Consider the following 20,084-nt stretch of genomic DNA (forward strand, 5'->3'; position numbering starts at 1 on the left):
ATAATCAAATTTACTCTCCATAGTAGGTGGCACCAAAAGACCACTATCATTATAATCATCATATATGGGAGGCAAAGTATCATCAAAGTAAATTTTCTCCTCAATACTTGGGGGACTAAAAATATCATGCTCATCAAAACCAGCTTCCCCAAGCTTAGAATTTTCCATATCATTAGCAACAATGGTATTCAAAGTGTTCATGCTAATATGTTCCATGGGTTTTTAATTTTCGCATCAAACCATCCATGTCTTAAATCAGGAAATAGAATAAGAAGCTCATTGTCGTCCATTATGCCAAACTAGTGTAAACAAGAAACAAAAAGATGCAATTGCAGGATCTAAAGGAAATAGCTTCGAGTACTTACAACGGCGAAAATAGCTTAGTAGCCGAGATCCGGAGTGTGAGTACCTTTTACCTTTCCTCCGCCAGAAAATAGCTTGATGTCTACGGGAGCTTCTATTCTTGTAGACAGTGTTGGGCCTCCAAGAGCAGAGGTTTGTAGAACAGCAGCAAGTTTCCCTTAAGTGGATCACCCAAGGTTTATCGATCTCGGGGAGGAAGAGGTCAAAGATATCCCTCTCAAGCAACCACTGCAACCACAAAGCAAGAAGTCTCTTGTGTCCCCAACACACCTAATAGGTGCACTAGTTCGGCGAAGAGATAGTGAAATACGGGTGGTATGAATGAATATGAGCGAGTAGTAACGGCGCCGGAAAATAGCTTCTGTGGCGTGTAGTTGATGGTGGTAATATGGTAGTAGTAGTGACTTGATGAAAAACGAGTAAACAAGCAGCGATAGCGATATTTAGGAACAAGGCCTAGGGAATAGACTTTCACTAGTGGACACTCTCAACTTTGATCACATAACAGAATAGATAAATGCATACTCTACACTCTTTTGTTGGATGATGAACACATTGCGTAGGATTACACGAACCCTCAATGCCGGAGTTAACAAGCTCCACAATTCAATGTTCATATTTAAATAACCTTAGAGTGCATGAAAGATCAACACGACTAAACCAAGTACTAACACGGCATGCACACTTGTCACTTTCACACTATGTAGGAGGAATAGATCACATCAATACCATCATAGCAATAGTTAACTTCATAATCTACAAGAGATCACAATCATAGCCTACGCCAAGTACTAACACGGATGCACACACTGTCACCATTACACCGTGCAGGAGGAATAAAACTACTTTAATAACATCACTAGAGTAGCACATAGATAAATTGTGATACAAAACACATTGCAATCATAAAGAGATATAAATAAGCACTTCATTATGCCATTCATAACAGTGAATAAGTATTCTGTGAAATATAGCCTAAGAGACCCACACGGTGCACACACTGTCACCTTTACACACGTGGGACAAGGAGTCTCCGGAGATCACATAAGTAAAACCCACTTGACTAGCATAATGACATCTAGATTACAAGCATCATCATATGAATCTCAATCATGTAAGGCAGCTCATGAGATTATTGTATTGAAGTACATAGGAGAGAGATGAACCACATAGCTACCGGTACAGCCCAGAGCCTCGATGGAGAACTACTCCCTCCTCATGGGAGACGGCAGCGTTGATGGAGATGGCGGTGGTGTCGATGGAGGAGCCTTCGGGGGCACTTCCCCGTCCGGCGGCGTGCCGGAACAGAGACTCCTGTCCCCCAGATCTTGGCTTCGCGATGGCGGCGGCTCTGGAAGGTTTCTCGTACCGTGGCTTTTCCGTCTCGAGGTTTTAGGTCTAGGACCTTTATATAGGCGAAGAGGCGGAGTCGGAGGGGCGACGAGGCGGCGACACCATAGGCTGGCGCGGCCGGGCCCGGCCGCGCCACCCTATCATCACGGGGCCCACGGGGCCCTCCTCCGCGGTTCTCGGGTGTTCCGGATGCTTCAGGGCAAAATAGGATCTTGGGTCTTGATTTCGTCCGATTCAGAGAATATTTCCTTACTAGGATTTCCGGAACCAAAAACGAGTAGAAAACGACGAAGCGGCACTTCGGCATCTTGTTAATAGGTTAGTTCCAGAAAATTCACGAATATGACATAAAGTGTGCCTAAAACATGTAGATATCATCAATAATGTGGCATGGAACATAAGAAATTATCGATACGTCGGAGACGTATCAGTGTGTTGGTTAATCCATGGGCTCGAGTTCGTGGGGATGCCGGGGCGGCGGCCCTGGAAGGTGGACTGCGCGGTTGGCTCTTCGGCGGGCAACGCGGCGATGGTGGTGGTCTCTCTCTTCGGTCATGAGGATGGCGTGGAGCGGACGGTGGGGGATCCTGGTGTTCGCGGCGCTTCGGCCTCGGCAACCCCCAGATCGTGTTTGGGATGCCCAATTTTGGGACAACGGGCAGCTGAGTTGTCGGGCGTGGTGTGTGGATGCTTCCGGGCAAAATCTCAGCACCTCGGGGCCAACGACGGCGGTGCCTCCGGGTATCGCAACCCTCTTGGGAGCGTCGTTGTGGGTATTCGCCCGCGGTACGGCTCCGGGTGAAAGCCCTCGACGGCAGCGGCGCAATGTGTCGTTTTCCCTCTTGAGGGCATCGTTGTGGAGCCCCGTTTTGACTCGGTCTCATGTCAATGTCCTCGTGGCAAATTTGCGGTCTCTGTGTTCTTTTTTGTTTTTCTTTGATCTGCTTTGTAAGAGGTCCTCCTCTCCACCTTGTATCGGTTCGGCCGTTGCGGCTTTATTTATAAAGTGGGGCGAAAGCCTATTTCGATAAAAGGTGATGTTGTCCATGTTGTCCGCGCCATCGCCATCGCCATCGGCGCCGTCGTTGTTGTCGGTGCTCCACCCCTTGATGCGTGCAGTCGACACGTCCGTTGGGAACCCCAAGAGGAAGGTGTGATGCGTACAGTAGCAAGTTTTCCCTCAGAAAGAAACCAAGGTTTATCGAACCAGTAGGAGCCAAGAAGCACGTTGAAGGTTGTTGGTGGCGGAGTGTAGTGCGGCGCAACACCGGGGATTCCGACGCCAACGTGGAACCTGCACAACACAATCAAAGTACTTTGCCCCAACGTAACGAGTGAGGTTGTCAATCTCACCGAGCTTGCTGTAACAAAGGATTAAACGTATTGTGTGGAAGATGATGATTGTTTGCGAAGAACAGTAAAGAATAATTGCAGTAGATTGTATTTCAGATGTAAAGAATTGGACCGGGGTCCACAGTTCACTAGTGGTGTCTCTCCCATAAGATAAACAGATGTTGGGTGAACAAATTACAGTTGGGCAATTGACAAATAAAGAAGGCATAACAATGCACATACATATATCATGATGAGTACTATGAGATTCAATCGGAGCATTACGACAAAGTACATAGACCGCCATCCAGGCATGCATCTATGCCTAAAAAGTCCACCTTCGAGGTTATCATCCGAACCCCCTCCGGTATTAAGTTGCAAACAACATACAATTGCATTAAGTATGGTGCGTAATGTAATCAACACAAATATCCTTAGACAAAGCATCGATGTTTTATCCCTAGTGGCAACAACACATCCACAACCTTAGAACTTTTTGTCAGCTGTCCCAGCATTTAATGGAGGCATGAACCCACTATCGAGCATAAATACCCCCTCTTGGAGTCACAAGTATCAACTTGGCCAGAGCCTCTACTAGCAACGGAGAGCATGCAAGAACATAAATAACATATATGATAGATTGATAATCAACTTGACATAGTATTCAATAGCACAATGAGGAGAAGACAACCATCTAGCTACTGCTATGGACCCATAGTCCAGGGGTGGACTACTCACACATCGATCCGGAGGCGATCATGGCGATGAAGAGACCTCCGGGAGATGATTCCCCTCTCCGGCAGGGTGCCGGAGGCGATCTCCTGAATCCCCCGAGATGGGATTGGCGGCGGCGGCGTCTCTGTAAGGTTTTCCGTATCGTGGCTCTCGGTACTGGGGGTTTCGCGACGAAGACTTTAAGTAGGCGGAAGGGCAGGTCAGGAGGCGTCACGAGGGGCCCACACAGTAGGCTGACGCGGGCAGGGCTTGGGCCGTGCCGCCCTGTTGTGTGGCCACCTCGTGGCCCCACTTCGTTTCCTCTTCGGACTTCTGGAAGCTTCGTGGAAAAATAGGACCCTGGGCGTTGATTTCGTCCAATTCCGAGAATATTTCCTTACTAGGATTTACGAAACCAAAAACAGCGAGAAAACAACAAGCTGGCTCTTCGGCATCTCGTCAATAGGTTAGTGCCGGAAAATGCATAATAATGACATATAATGTGTATAAAACATGTGAGTATCATCATAAAAGTAGCATGGAACATAAGAAATTATAGATACGTTTGGGACGTATCAAGCATCCCCAAGCTTAGTTCCTACTCGCCCTCGAGTAGGTAAATGATAACAAAGATAATTTCGAAGTGACATGCTATCATAATCTTGATCATACTATTGTAAGCATATGAGATGAATGCAGCGATTCGAAGCAATGATGAAGATAATGAGTAAACAAATGAATCATATAGCAAAGACTTTTCATGAATAATACTTTCAAGCCAATCATCAATAAGACTTGCATAAGAGTTACTCATAAAGCAATAAATTCGAAGTAAAAGCATTGAAGCAACACAAAGGAGGTATAAGTTTCAGCGGTTGCTTTCAACTTCAACATATATATCTCATGGATAATTGTCAACACAAAGTAATATAACAAGTGCAATAAGTAAACATGTAAGAATCAATGCACACAGTTGACACAAGTGTTTGCTTCTAAGATAGAAGGAATAGGCAAATTGACTCAACGATAAAGTAGAAGATAGGCCCTTCGCAGAGGGAAGCATTGATTACTATATTCGTGCTAGAGCTTTTTATTTTGAAAACAAGAAACAATTTTGTCAACGGTAGTAATAAAGCATATGTGTTATGTATAAGATATCTTATAAGTTGCAAGACTCATGCATAGTATACCAATAGTGCTCGATCCTTGTCCTAATTAGCTTGGATTAACACGGATTATCATTGCATAGCATATGTTTCAACCAAGTGTCACAAAGGGGTACCTCTATGCCGCCTGTACAAAGGTCTAAGGAGAAAGCTCGCATTGGATTTCTCGCTTTTGATTATTCTCAACTTAGACATCCATACCGGGACAACATAGACAACCAGATAATGGACTCCTCTTTAATGCATAAGCATTCAACAACAGTTAATATTCTCATAAGAGATTGAGGATTAATTGTCCAAACTGAAACTTCCACCATGAATCATGGCTTTAGTTAGCGGCCCAATGTTTTTCTCTAACAGTATGCATACTCAAACCATTTGATCATGAAAATCGCTCTTACTTCAGACAAGACGACCATGCATAGCAACTCACATGATATTCAACAAAGGTAAAAGAGTTGATGGCGTCCCCAGAAACATGGTTACCGCTCAACAAGCAACTTATTAAGAAATAAGACACATAAGTACATATTCTTCACCACAATAGTTTTTAAGGCTATTTGTCCCATGAGCTATATATTGTAAAGACAAAGAATAGAATTTTAAAGGTAGCACTCAAGTAATGTACTTTGGAATGGCGGAGAAATACCATGTGGTAGGTAGGTATGGTGGACACAAATGGCATGATTATTGGCTCAAGGATTTGGATGCACGAGAAGAATTCCTCTCAATACAAGGCTAGGCTAGCAAGGTTGTTTGAAGCAAACTCAAGTATAAAAGGTGCAGCAAAGCTCACATATGAACATATTGTAGCTAATATAAGACTTTATATTGTCTCCTTGTTGTTCAAACACCTCAACCGAGAAAATATCTAGACTCTAGAGATCAATCATGCAAACCAAATTTTAACAAGCTCTATGTAGTTATTCATTAATGGGTACAAGGTACATGATGCAAGAGCTTAAACATGATCTATATGAGCACAACAATTGCCAAGTATCACATTATTCAAGACATTAAACCATTTACGCGGCATTTTCCGTTTCCAACCATATAACAATGAATGAAATAGTCCAACTTTCGCAATGAACATTAAAGATAAAGCTAAGAACATATGTGTTCATACGAAACAGCGGAGTGTGTCTCTCTCCCAAACAAAGAATGCTAGGATCCGATTATTCAAACAAAAACAAAAACAAAAACAAAAAACAAACAGACGCTCCAAGTAAAGCACATAAGATGTGACGGAATAAAAATATAGTTTCACTAGAGAAACCTGATAAGTTGTCGATGAAGAAGGGATGCCTTGGGCATCCCTAAGCTTAGATGCTTGAGTCTTCTTAAAATATGCAGGGATGAACCACGGGGGCATCCCCAAGCTTTGACTTTTCACTCTTCTTGATCATATTGTATCATCCTCCTCTCTTGACCCTTGAAAACTTCCTCCACACCAAACTCAAAACAAACTCATTAGAGGGTCAGTGCATAATTCATATATTCAGAGGTGACATAATCATTCTTAACACTTCTAGACATTGCACAAAGCTACTGAAAGTTAATGGAACAAATAAATCCATCAAACATAGCAAAACAGGCAATGCAAAATAAAAGGCAGAATCTGTCAAAACAGAACAGTCCGTAAAGAAGAATTTTTAAGAGGCACCAGACTTGCTCAGATGAAAATGCCCAAATTGAATGAAAGTTGCGTACATATCCGAGGATCACGCACGTAAATTGGCAGATTTTTTTAAATTTTATACGGAGACTACTGCTCAAATTCGTGACGAGCAAGAAATGCTGTTCCTGCTGCAGTAATCCAAATCTAGTATTGGCTTTACTATCAAAGACTTTACTTGGCACAACAATGCAATAAAATAAAGATAAGGAGAGGTTGCTACAGTAATAACAACTTCCAAGACTCAAATATAAAATAAAGTGCAGAAGTAAAATAATGGGTTGTCTCCCATAAGCGCTTTTCTTTAACGCCTTTCAGCTAGGCGCAGAAAGTGTGTATCATGTATTGTCAAGAGACGAAGCATCAACATCATAGTTTGTTCTAATAATAGAATCATAAGGTAACTTCATTCTCTTTCTAGGGAAGTGTTCCATACCTTTCTTGAGAGGAAATTGATATTTAATATTACCTTCCTTCATATCAATGGTAGCACCAACAGTTCGAAGAAAAGGTCTTCCCAATATAATGGGACAAGATGCATTGCATTCAATATCCAAGACAACAAAATCCACGGGGACAAGGTTATTGTTAACCATAATACGAACATTATCAATCCTCCCAAAGGTTTCTTTATAGCATTATCAGCAAGATTAACATGCAGATAACAGTTTTTCAATGGTGGCAAGTCAAGCATATCATAGATTTTCTTAGGCATAACAGAAATACTTGCACCAAGATCACATAAAGCATTACAATCAAAATCATTGACCCTCATCTTAATGATGGGCTCCCAACCATCTTCCAACTTCCTAGGAATAGAGGTTTCAAGTTTTAGTTTCTCTTCTCTAGCTTTTATGAGAGCATTTGTAATATGTTTTGTAAAGGCCAAATTTATAGCACTAGCATTGGGACTTTTAGCAAGTTTTTGTAAGAACTTTATAACTTCAGAGATGTGACAATCATCAAAGTCTAAATCATTATGACCTACATCAATGGGATCATTGTCCCCAACATTTTGAAAAATTTCAGCAGTTTTATCACAAGCAGTTTCAATGAGTTTAGCAATTTCAGGTAATTTTGCACGCTTTGCACTAGGAGTAGAAACATTGCTAACACCAATTATTTTACCATTGATAGTAGGAGGTGTACCAACATCTGAAGCATTATCATTACTAGTGGTGGTAATAGTCCAAACTTTCGCTACATTATTCTCTTTAGCTAGTTTTTCATTTTCTTCTCTTTCCCACCTAGCATGCAATTCAGCCATCAATCTAATATTCTCATTAATTCGAACTTGGATGGCATTTGCTGTAGTAACAATTTTATTATTCAATATCCTTATTAGGCATAACTTTCAATTTTAAAAGATCAACATCAGAGGCAAGTCTATCAACCTTAGAAGCAAGAATATCAATTTTATCAAGCTTTTCCTCAACAGATTTGTTAAAAGCAGTTTATGTACTAATAAATTCTTTAAGCATGGCTTCAAGATCAGGGGTACACTCCTATTATTGTTGTAAGAATTCCCATAAGAATTACCATTAGCAGAAGGATATGGCCTATAGTTGTTACCAAAATTATTCCTATAAGCATTGTTGTTGAAATTATTATTTTTAATGAAGTTCACATCAACATGTTCTTCTTGGGCAACCAATGAAGCTAAAGGAACATTATTAGGATCAACATTAGATCTACCATTCACAAGCATAGACATAATAGCATCAATCTTATCACTCAAGGAGGAGGTTTCTTCAACAGAATTTACCTTCTTACCTTGTGGAGCTCTTTCCGTGTGCCATTCGGAGTAATTTATCATCATATCATCAAGAAGCTTTGTTGCCGCCCCCAAAGTGATGGACATAAAGGTACCTCCAGCAGCTGAATCCAATAGGTTCCGCGAAGAAAAATTCAATCCTGCATAAAAGGTTTGGATGATCATCCAAGTAGTTAGTCCATGGGTTGGGCAATTCTTTACAAAGATTTCATTCTCTCCCATGCTTGAGCAACATGTTCATTATCTAATTGCTTGAAATTCATTATGCTACTTCTCAAAGATATAATTTTAGCGGGAGGATAATATCTACCAATAAAAGCATCCTTACATTTAGTCCATGAATCAATACTATTTCTAGGCAGAGATAGCAACCAATCTTTAGCTCTTCCTCTTAAGGAGAAAGGAAACAATTTTAATTTTATAATGTCACCATCTACATCCTTGTACTTTGCAGTTCACATAGTTCAACAAAATTATTAAGATGGGCAGCAGCATCATCAGAACTAACACCAGAAAATTGCTCTCTCATAACAAGATTTAGTAAAGCAGGTTTAATTTCAAAGAATTCTGCTGTAATAGCAGGTGGAGCAATAGGTGTGCATAAGAAATCATTATTATTTGTGCTAGTGAAGTCACACAACTTAGTATTCTCAATAGTACTCATTTTAGCAGTAGTAAATAAAGCAAACTAAATAAAGTAAATGCAAGTAACTAAATTTTTTGTGTTTTTGATATAGAGAACAAGACAGTAAATAAAGTAAAACTAGCAACTAATTTTTTTGTGTTTTTGATATAAGAGCAAACAAAGCAGTAAATAAAATAAAGTAAAGCAAGAAAAAAACAAAGTAAAGACATTGGATGTGGGAGACTCCCCTTGCAGCGTGTCTTGATCTCCCCGGCAACGGCGCCGGAAAAAGAGTCGTTGACGTGGGAGTTGAAAATCTTTGTGGTGTAACTTTTCTTCGTTCCCCGGCAACGGCGCCAGAAAAAGAGCTTGATGCGTGCAGTCGACACGTCCGTTGGGAACCCCAACGACGGCGGTGCCTGCGGGTATCGCAACCCTCTTGGGAGCGTCGTTGTGGGTATCCGCCCCGCGGTACGGTTCCGGGTGAAAGCCCTCGACGGCAGCGGCGCAATGTGTCGTTTTCCCTCTTGAGGGCATCGTTGTGGAGCCCCGTTTTGACTCGGTCTCATGTCAATGTCCTCATGGCAACTTTGGGGTCTCTGTGTTCTTTTTTGTTTTTCTTTGATCTGCTTTGTAAGAGGTCCTCCTCTCCACCTTGTATCGGTTCGGCCGTTGCGGCTTTATTTATAAAGTGGGGCGAAAGCCTATTTCGATAAAAGGTGATGTTGTCCATGTTGTCCGCGCCATCGCCATCGCCATCGGCGCCGTCGTTGTTGTCGGTGCTCCACCCCTTGATGCGTGCAGTCGACACGTCCGTTGGGAACCCCAAGAGGAAGGTGTGATGCGTACAGTAGCAAGTTTTCCCTCGTAAAGAAACCAAGGTTTATCGAACCGGTAGGAGCCAAGAAGCACGTTGAAGGTTGTTGGTGGCGGAGTGTAGTGCGGCGCAACACCGAGGATTCCGGCGCCAAGCGTGGAACCCGCACAACACAATCAAAGTACTTTGCCCCAACGTAACGAGTGAGGTTGTCAATCTCACCGGCTTGCTTGTAACAAAGGATTAAATGTATTGTGTGGAAGATGATGATTGTTTGCGAAGAACGAGTAAAGAACAATTGCGATAGATTGTATTTCAGATGTAAAGAATTGGACCGGGGTCAACAGTTCACTAGTGGTGTCTCTCCTATAAGATAAACGAGATGTTGGGTGAACAAATTACAGTTGGGCAATTGACAAATAAAGAAGGCATAACAATGCACATACATATATCATGATGAGTACTATGAGATTCAATCGGGGCATTACGACAAAGTACATAGACCGCTATCCAGGCATGCATCTATGCCTAAAAAGTCCACCTTCGGATTATCATCCGAACCCCCTCCGGTATTAAGTTGCAAACAACGGACAATTGCATTAAGTATGTTGCGTAATGTAATCAACACAAATATCCTTAGACAAAGCATCGATGTTTTATCCCTAGTGGCAACAAGACATCCACAACCTTAGAACTTTCACGTCATCGTCCCAGATTTAATGGAGGTATGAACCCACTATCGAGCATAAATACCCCCTCTTGGAGTCACAAGTATCAACTTGGCCAGAGCCTCTACTAGCAACGGAGAGCATGCAAGAACATAAATAACATATATGATAGATTGATAATCAACTTGATATAGTATTCAATATTCATCGGATCCCAACAAACACAACATGTAGCATTACAAATAGATGATCTTGATCATGATAGGCAGCTCACAAGATCTAACATGATAGCATAATGAGGAGAAGAAAACCATCTAGCTACTGCTATGGACCCATAGTCCAGGGGTGGACTACTCACACATCGATCCGGAGGCGATCATGGCGATGAAGTGACCTCCGGGAGATGATTCCCCTCTCCGGCAGGGTGCCGGAGGCGATCTCTCGAATCCCCCGAGATGGGATTGGCGGCGGCGGCATCTCCGTAAGGTTTTCCGTATCGTGGCTCTCGCATGCGGGGGTTTCGCGACGAAGACTTTAAGTAGGCGGAAGGGCGGGTCGGAGGCGTCACGAGGGGCCCACACGTAGGGCCGACGCGGCAGGGCTTGGGCCGTGCCGCCCTGTTGTGTGGCCACCTCGTGGCCCCACTTCGTTTCCTCTTCGGACTTCTGGAAGCTTCATGGAAAAATAGGACCCTGGGCGTTGATTTCGTCCAATTCCGAGAATATTTCCTTACTAGGATTTCTGAAACCAAAAACGAGCAGAAAACAACAATCGGCTCTTCGGCATCTCGCCAATAGGTTAGTGCCGGAAAATGCATAATAATGACATATAATGTGTATAAAACATGTGAGTATCATCATAAAAGTAGCATGGAACATAAGAAATTATAGATACGTTTGGGACGTATCACCCCTCATCAAAGATGGCATCCTCGGCAGGGGTCGCCGGAGCTGGCGCTGGCACGGGCGCCTCCTCCTCGAGGTCGATGATGTTCCCGATGTTCGTTGCCGGCCACTACTCGTGAACTGTTCACGGCCATCAGGACGACGTTGAAGGAGCGACTCATGATGCCGCCTGTCCCAGCGTGTCTTCTGGGTCATCTAGCGCGCGGTACGTTGCCTGGAGCTGTAGCTCAAACTCCCACTAGGCCTTCTCTTTCTTGGGCACCGGTGGGGAAGAACGAGCTTCTCCTTCGGGCTTTCGGAGGTATAGGCGCCCGCGCAGCTATGAAGGAGAAGGAGGCTCCTCCTTCGCTGCCTTCTCCTTCGTTAGGTGAAGGAGTGCCGACGCCGAAGAAGAGTCACAATGCATGCGGCTCCTAGATGATAATGTCGCTGGGGATAGCTGACCCGACGTTGCGCGATGCAGGAGTGGAGCTCTCCCCCCTCCAGCAACTGTGGAATGGCATAGCCGCTGTTTGACATGTGGTAGCTGTGGGGCAACCTATAATCCGGTGGTACAGGGAGGCAAGCTCTATGCAGCACTGTCGCCTCTGCCAGATTGAGGTTTCACTGTCGGTGCTCGAACTCGCCCTCCTCATTGACATGCCGCTACCACCAGCTTCGTGGTTGTGCACCATCGTTGGGAAGTTGGAGGCGGTGGCTAGGATTTTTTGGCGATGGGTTAATAGGTGATGGGACGAATGGTGAGACGGGTGCACCGAGGAGGCCAACTTTAATAGAGGAGGTCAATATGCGCATTGAAGACGACGCGGAAGCTCTGTCATCATCGTGTGGGTAGCCACGTCTAGCGAGGGGTGTCTTCCCGTCACATCACTCCGCGCTCACCTTTGGAACTAGCGCGTCATATGAAGATGGTGACCGAACTAATCCACACGGTCATTAAAAATGATGACCCACTGTTTCTCTCACTTCTATGTTGGCCATACCCTTGAAATCCTATGTGGCGAGGAGTGTCGGTGCACCCCGTTCGACACCCTGCCCATAGGGGCTTGCACATGAGTGGCTGCCATTTTATTGGGCTCAGATTACTGCTGACAATCTACGAGAGCCGCAGTGTGGCTCAAAAACATGTAGCGGCCTAAATAGCCCTATAAAGGCTGCTATAGGGCCTACTGGTGGAGAGACTCTTAGCGTGCAAGCGCAGACGGAAGTTGGAGATCGGACGATGATGTGGGCATAACCCTTCGGGTACTCGACATTGCCATACCCGGTGCGGATTATCAAGATGTACCAGCACAAGGACTCGACAAGCTGGACCTGCAAGCGTTAACAACTTGGGCTACAAGGAAAGAAGACTCCAATATGAATCCTACTAGGACTCTTCTAAACCCTAGCTTGACTGATATATAAAGCCAGGCAGGGGCACCCCTTAGGGACATGCATAATCAGAAACATAATCATAGAGGCGACACGCCTAGACATCGCAACCAGTAGATTAGAAATAGACTAGATCCAACAACTCCGCCTATGGCAGCCCCCTGTACGCATATTTTCATATACTGGATTGCTAGCAGGACGTAGCGATCCTCCACCGTGGGGACGTGAACCTGGGTACGTCGTGTACCGCCTCGCTCCCGGAACTTCCATCGTCGCCTTTCTCTAAAACCCAAACCCCTCACGATGGGCATTGCCGAGGAACCGCCTCGTCAGACAACCACTATACATCAGATACAAAGTCTAAACCCCTTAATTCCTGGCTCTCAGAAACCATGTGACGGGGTTTTCTGCCTCCTGTCAGCAGTGCCACCGATCTGCCTCGCCTCCTGTGGCCTTGGGGCCATGGAGACGCGGTGGATACTTGTCCTTGTCGGTTGGTGATTCTGTTTTGGTCGTAGTGGGGATAACATTTTTCTTTTCTATGTCTATGGAGTTTTGCAAAACCTAAACACCTCAGAGATAGATATAGAGGTACGAAATGTGGAACGAAGCGCTCCGTTTTTTTATGTTTTTTCACAATTTGGTTAGAGTTTGTGTCCTACCAGGTAGTCGTGGGCTTGTGGCTGCAGTTCATTGTAGATGGAATAAAATCCTCCTCATCTAGCCTTCGTTTTGGTGATGCGTCCAGTGTGTTGTCGAAGAGCGCGTGGAGGTGTCTCTTGTGGATCTCACTTGTTTTGGTTTATGTTCTTTCTGATCTACGCTTCTTATTATCGACGATGTACTCTCATGGCTGGCGTTTGGAACCAACTACAATAAGCTTTGGTCGGCTCCAGTGAGAAAGGCGAGAACCTTCATCTTGTTCAAGTGCTTGTAGGCATCGAAAGTGGTAGAAGAAGCTTGTTACTATAATAGAATAATAATTTTTTTTTAAATTATACCTATGAATCGATCGGATGACATCACCTGTGTAGCCCACGCTCCACGGCGCCGGACTCCGGCTACCACAGCCGTCCATCCTCCAAAGCAGTACGTACAAAACTCCAAACCCGGACCATCATCTTCCCTGGACACGGCGCACCCGGCACACGGGACGAGGAAAAGTAGATACCGCCGGTAGCGACGTGTCCCGTCACCACATCCACGTGCCCCTCACGCCAACCAGGACCAACGTACGTACGTGCCGGGCCCGCTCCGTAACCCAGACTCTTCTGGCACCCAGCCAACAACGAACGGTCCCGATCGAACGCCCCGTCATCGCACGGCCCAGCGACGCCCATCCCCGCCTATATAGGGGCCCGCCCTGACCTCCCCGTCATTCGAGTCATTTCGTTCTCGTTTCAGCGGAGCAGCAGAGGGGAAAAAATCCTTCTCCAACCGCCGACCAGGTTCTAGAAGCCCCCGTCCGATTCGCGAGTGGTTCGGGAGCCATGGCGGAGCCCACCACGCAGGTGAGCGGCGGAACGACCGCTCCCCCACCCCCATGCTTCTCGGCTCGATTTGGTGCTGATTCGGTCCGGAATTTGGGTTTGCTTGCAGGAGAGGCCGAGGCTGAGGCGGCTGGAGTTCGTGCGCGCGGCGGCGGCGCAGGCGGCGCTGTGCGTCGCGGGCCTCTACGCGCTCGCCAGGGACCACGCCGGCCCGCTCCGCCCCGGCGTCGACGCCGTCGACTCCGCCGTCAGGGGCGTCGCCGGCCCCGTCTACGCCCGCTTCCGCGGCATCCCCCTCCACCTCCTCGCCTTCGTCGACCGCAAGGTACGTACGGCCGCCGCCACGACTCGCTCGAAGACCCCCGCTCCTTCCTTCTCCGACCGCGGTAGGGTCGATCGGTTGTTGGTACGGTCCCTTCGTTTCGCGCGCGCGGCGGGGTTGTGTCTCGCCAGTTGAGCTGGGGTGCCATGGCGCGCACGGTGCTAGCACGGGAAGGGTGCGCCGCTGATTCGTTTAGCAGTGCGTAAGCTCTGTGGTAGGGACTAGTAGTTGGGTGGCCGAGCTGTGTGGTGGAGAATTCCCCGTGTGCTGGTGCGCGGAATCTGCCCGTGTTTCGCTTTCGAGATTCCTCTGATTCCGGCATATGCTACCACTGGGCGGAGACTCCGAGGTAGTGGTTGTGAAGCGCGTGCCGACGTTCTTTTGGAGAAATTTGATTTCCTTTGCCGTATCGATCAAAGTGACAACTAAATTCCAACCATGGTTTGTCTTTATTAATTGGCAAACTCCAAGCATGGTCAGGTGCTGAATCACACCATGCTCTTGGAGAACTTCGAGTCTTCGATTCTACTCGTATTTGCCATGGCGATCCAGCAACAGTAGTTCTTATAGTAGTACTAAATCCCAAGCATCCTGTCTTTTCAATCTTGGCAAATTCCAAGCATCACGTCTTTTCAATTTTGGCGAATTCCAAGCATCATGTCTTTCAGTTTCCTGTTGTTACTGAACGGCTTGTGTACGCTGACAATGGCACAGGTGGACGGCACGGTGGAGGAGCTGGACCGGCACCTCCCGTCGGCGCTCAAGTCCGCGTCAGCGAAAGCGTACGAGGCGGCCCAGGCGGCGCCGGAGCTGGCCAGGGAGATCGTCGACGAGGCGCGCCGGTCGGGCGTGACCGGCGCGGCCCGCGCCGTGTACGGCAAGGTGGAGCCGGTGGCCAAGGACGCGTACGGGAGGATCGAGCCGGCGGCCAGGGACCTGTACGTGCGCTACGAGCCGGCGGCGGAGCACCTCGCCGTCTCCACCTGGCGCGCGCTCAACGGGCTGCCGCTCTTCCCGCAGCTGGCGCAGATCGCCGTGCCCACCGCCGCCTACTGGTGCGAGAAGTACAACAGGGTGATCGTCTACGCGGCGCAGCACGGGCTACCCGGAGCCCGGTACCTCCCGGCCGTCCCCGTCGAGCGCATCGCCAAGGTGTTCGGGGAGGGGTCGCCGCCGGAGGCCAAGCCTGTGGAAGTGAACGAGACCGTCGGGGAAGGGTCGCCGGAGGCCAGGCCTGTGGAAGTAACCGAGACTGCCGAGTAGCCTATGGATCTAGTAGCAACGCCGTGCCCCTACACTGCCCTGATAAACGAGGTCTGTACTGTATCGCTCGTGGCCTGAACTGAATAAGCTACGTACTGAAAGAATCCTGGGGAACAAGAAGGTGTGTAGTGGTATCGCTGGTTTAGTCTCGTAGATAATGTGATCATGGATGATGATGGTGATGTTCTACTACTACTACTAGCTCTGCTTTATGTGCTGAGCATTGTATGCATGCTTTTTGTACAAAGTTGCTCTCGATGTCGCCGTCTCTGTCTTAATCCAATGCAATCAGGTTCGCTCTTCTTCACCCGAAAGTGCTGGCGGCCGGCCACGGTTTTGTTGAACCGTGGGGAGACTTCTCCCTCTTTTGCTTCGTCGTTTTCCTCCTGGGTCGATGGAGTGAACGTATGGCTTCGACTTCAGAAGCTGTCGCCGTCAGCCTATTCTGATGAAACAACCAGCTATATATGCTGCCGTGAAAACTGAAACGCCGATTCCAGTGCTCTCTTTTGTACCTGTGTGCTTTCATCGGGAGAAAAGGCACACCACCAGTAGAGAATTCCAGTCCATCTTCTCTGAGAGGTGTTTTTTTTCTTTTCAAATGGGGATAAAACCCTGAACACAATTTTTTATTAAAAAGTCTCAAAAATTCAAGTCTTATAACTCAATCATTATCTACAGTCGATACAAGACCAGCGAAGCAAATAGAAGATAGCATCACTACTCATCACTGCAGTCTTCTAGTATGACGCTACCTAGTACGTCTGGCAGAAGATATCCTGAGCGACCTCTGAAGTCATGTGTATCCAGTAGCCATAGCATCCCGTAGTCCCTCCTCTGAAAGGAGGTCCCTCCTCTGAAAGGAGGTCCATTACTGGACCCAATATGATATCATAAGAATAACCTGCAAGAAATGAAAAGATTATTTTTTGTTAATGATAATATCATTTTTTAACCTCCAAATAGACTAACATAAAGCAGAAAACCAAATGCGGATGAAAGCTTTAGATTGTCTATCTACTCCATTTAACCAATTTCTAAATATATTTGTTATATTGGCTGGAGGTGGAAGGTTAAAAGTGAAATTAACTGTGTGTTAAAGAAGTTTAGATAAAGGATACTCAATAAAAAGATGCTCAATGGTTTTCTGCTCACCCCAGAAAACACATTTCGTACATCCATTCCAATTTCGTTTAGCTAAATTATCTTTAGTTAACAAAACCTGGTTACTCTGAGAGGTGTGTGTTGCATAAAGATATGTACGATGCAGGCCCTCTAGCGTTGGTAAAATATGTTGATGGGCGACGCAGCGTCCCTTCGGGAACACACAATATATCGCAGCACCGCCCTCTCTTCTTCCTCTCACTCTCATCGCCCTCCTATCACATCACGTCGGTGGTTGCACTACCACTGATGAATACATGGCTTCGCTACATCGAGAAAGAACGGGAGGAGGCGTTGTGACACTACTAGGAAAAGGCCTAGCCGTAAGGTTGACTTCAGTGGCGCACCATGATGGCCGTGCGCCACTACTACTTAGCAGTGGCGCACCACAAAATGGTGGGCCACTGTTACAAATGTAGTAGTGGCGCACCTTGTTTGTGGTGCGCCATTACTAATTCCGGCGGGAGGCCGGCTCCCACCCAAAACTAATAGTGGCGCACGTCTCCATGGTGCGCCACTGCTACATGGCTTACTTATAGCGCATGTCTTTGTGGTGCGCCACTTGCTAGGAGGTGGCCGGGGCCCTTTAGAGATGAGGGCTTTAGCAATGACGCACTCGCTTGGTGCGCCACTACTAGGTATGGCGCACCGCCGAGCATGGTGCGCCACTCGCTAAGTTGGGCGAGGGCGTGGGTTTACGGGTAACAGGTGAGCAGTGGCGCACCACTTAGCAGATGCGCCATTGCTATGTCACCCTAGCGGTGGCGCACGGCTAGGTGGTGCGCCACTGCTAACCCGGGACCATTTCCTGCTTTTCACCCTCCACTCACACGTGCCACCCACTTTCCCCAAACACTCTTCCACCACCACCTCCCACCAAATCTGGATCCGGTCGTGTTGCCCCTCCTTCCCACCTCATTTTCACCTCTTCATTCACCAAAATTAAGTTGGTAAACTTAATTTTCTTCATAGGTAACTAATGGTGAAGCTTTCTTAGCTCAATACCCTACTCAATCTCAACTTTTTACCTCATCCAACACTCTAGGTCTCGCCAGTATCGGTAACTTTGTTGGTTTTATGCTTTGTGTGTGAACGGTTCCGATCGTCTTGCACACACGTCATGCACATATGTTATGTGCGAAGCTCGATGATATCATGTGTACGTGCGTCACGTGCATGTGTGTTGTATGCGAAGCCTCCGGATCCACATGTGTGTTGTATATGCGAAGCCTCCACACATGTGTTGCATGTGTTTTTGTTTGCAGGGATTTGAAATGCGATGGAGTTGCCAATATTTTGCCGAAACGTTGATTCATTTCCGTTTCGGCGAATGTTGGGCATACTACGCATATACATGTCCTATTTTTAGGGAAGGTCATGCCAAAATTTTCTTTTGGTATGCTAAGATATCCATTTTCTCTATATCCGTGAGCGACCATGGTCCGCATGATGAGCGAAGGCGTTGTGGCTAGGTTTTTGAAAGCCGCGACAGACGAGATGATTAGAAATAACCAAAAGGAGATAAGATGTCCGTGTCGAAGATGCAAGCTAACGAGCCTTATGGACCCTAAAGCCGATATGGTGCGGGACCACCTTCTCATGCGTGGTTTCATGGATGGCTATCGGTGGGAAGGCGACGAAGATGATTATGAATTTGTCCATGGGAATTCAACAAGAAGTAAGGAAGGCCGAGGTGATCGGGATGTAGAAGATCTCGGGCATGATCGGGATGTAGAAGATCCCGGAGATGATGATGACCACAATGTAGGAGATCCTGGACTCGATGATGAGGAAGATCAAGATGGAGGTCATCATGACGATCATGAAGATGAAGACGATGAACCATCGTCGATGGACTGAGTGCGGGACCCTTATCTTCAAGAGCCGCTTCTCAAGCGGACGAGTAACGCAAGAGCTGCCGCCCGAGAGAAAGCCAAGATGGATCAAGCTGGAGGTAGACGCTCGTTACTCCATTGTATGAAGGATGCAGGCCGGAGGATACCCGCTCGAAAGTAACGCTCATGGCTCGCGGAGATGAAGGTAAAGCACAAAATGACCGACACATCCTTCAACGACAACATGTCATTCCGGCGAGAACGTCTTCCCAAAGGTAACACGTGTCCGACTAGTATCGAGGAGGCCAAGAAAATCGTGTGTCCTCTGGATTTACCGCATGTGAAATACCATGTGTGCTTGAACGATTGCATCATTTATCGGAACGAGCACGCAGAGTGTACCATATGTCCGGAGTGCGGCGTCGGTCGGTACAAGAAGGGGAAGAAAGCTCCTCGGAAGGTGGTGTGGTACTTTCCAATCACTCCTCGTCTGCGAGCGGTATTTCGCGGATCCTAAGCAAGCAAAGCTAATGCGCGGCACGCGGAGATGAGGAAGGGAGAAGATGACGCGAGATGATCCGAAGAAAAAGAAAAAGGACAGGATGTTGAGACACCCTTCGGATGCTAGCCGGTGGAATGCGTTGGACCTCGAGTACCCGGAATTTGGGGACGATCCTAGGAACATAAGGCTGGGCGCGAGCACCGATGGAGTCAATCCGTTTGGCGCCGGAGCAGACACGCATAGCACCTGGCCCGTGTTTGTGTGGATGTACAACCTCCCCCTGGTTGTGCATGAAGAGGAAGTACATTCAAATGAGTATGCTAATTGAAGGGCCGAAACAACCAGGGAACGACATCAATCTGTATATGGGGCTTCTGAAAGAGGAGCTAGCCACGCTATGGGACACGCCTGCTGATACGTCTCCAACGTATCGATAATTTCTTGTGTTCCATGCCACATTATTGATGTTATCTACATGTTTTATGCACACTTTATGTCATATTCGTGCATTTTCTGGAACTAACCTATTAACAAGATGCCGAAGTGCCAGTTCTCGTTTTCTGCTGTTTTTGGTTTCGAAATCCTAGTAACGAAATATTCTCGGAATCGGACGAAATCAACGCCCGGGTTCCTATTTTACCCGAAGCATCCGGAACACACGAGAACCGCCGGAGAAGAGGGGCGGGGCCACCGGACCATACCCCGGCGCGGCCAAGGGGGGCGCGCCCCCTAGGGTGTGGGC

General features: G+C 46.8%; 1 protein-coding gene across 1 annotated transcript; it reads left to right on the forward strand.

Moving 5' to 3' along the window:
* Positions 1–14,281: 14,281 nt before the first annotated feature.
* LOC124673012 (REF/SRPP-like protein At3g05500) lies at positions 14,282–15,841 on the forward strand (the record flags this gene model as incomplete). Its single annotated transcript, XM_047209151.1, has 2 exons — positions 14,282–14,581; positions 15,293–15,841. Coding segments are annotated over 2 exons (849 nt in total), but the record flags the coding sequence as incomplete, so codon positions are not given.
* Positions 15,842–20,084: the final 4,243 nt, after the last annotated feature.

The sequence above is a fragment of the Lolium rigidum genome, chromosome 7, assembly GCF_022539505.1.
Source record: "Lolium rigidum isolate FL_2022 chromosome 7, APGP_CSIRO_Lrig_0.1, whole genome shotgun sequence".
NCBI lineage: Eukaryota > Viridiplantae > Streptophyta > Magnoliopsida > Poales > Poaceae > Lolium > Lolium rigidum.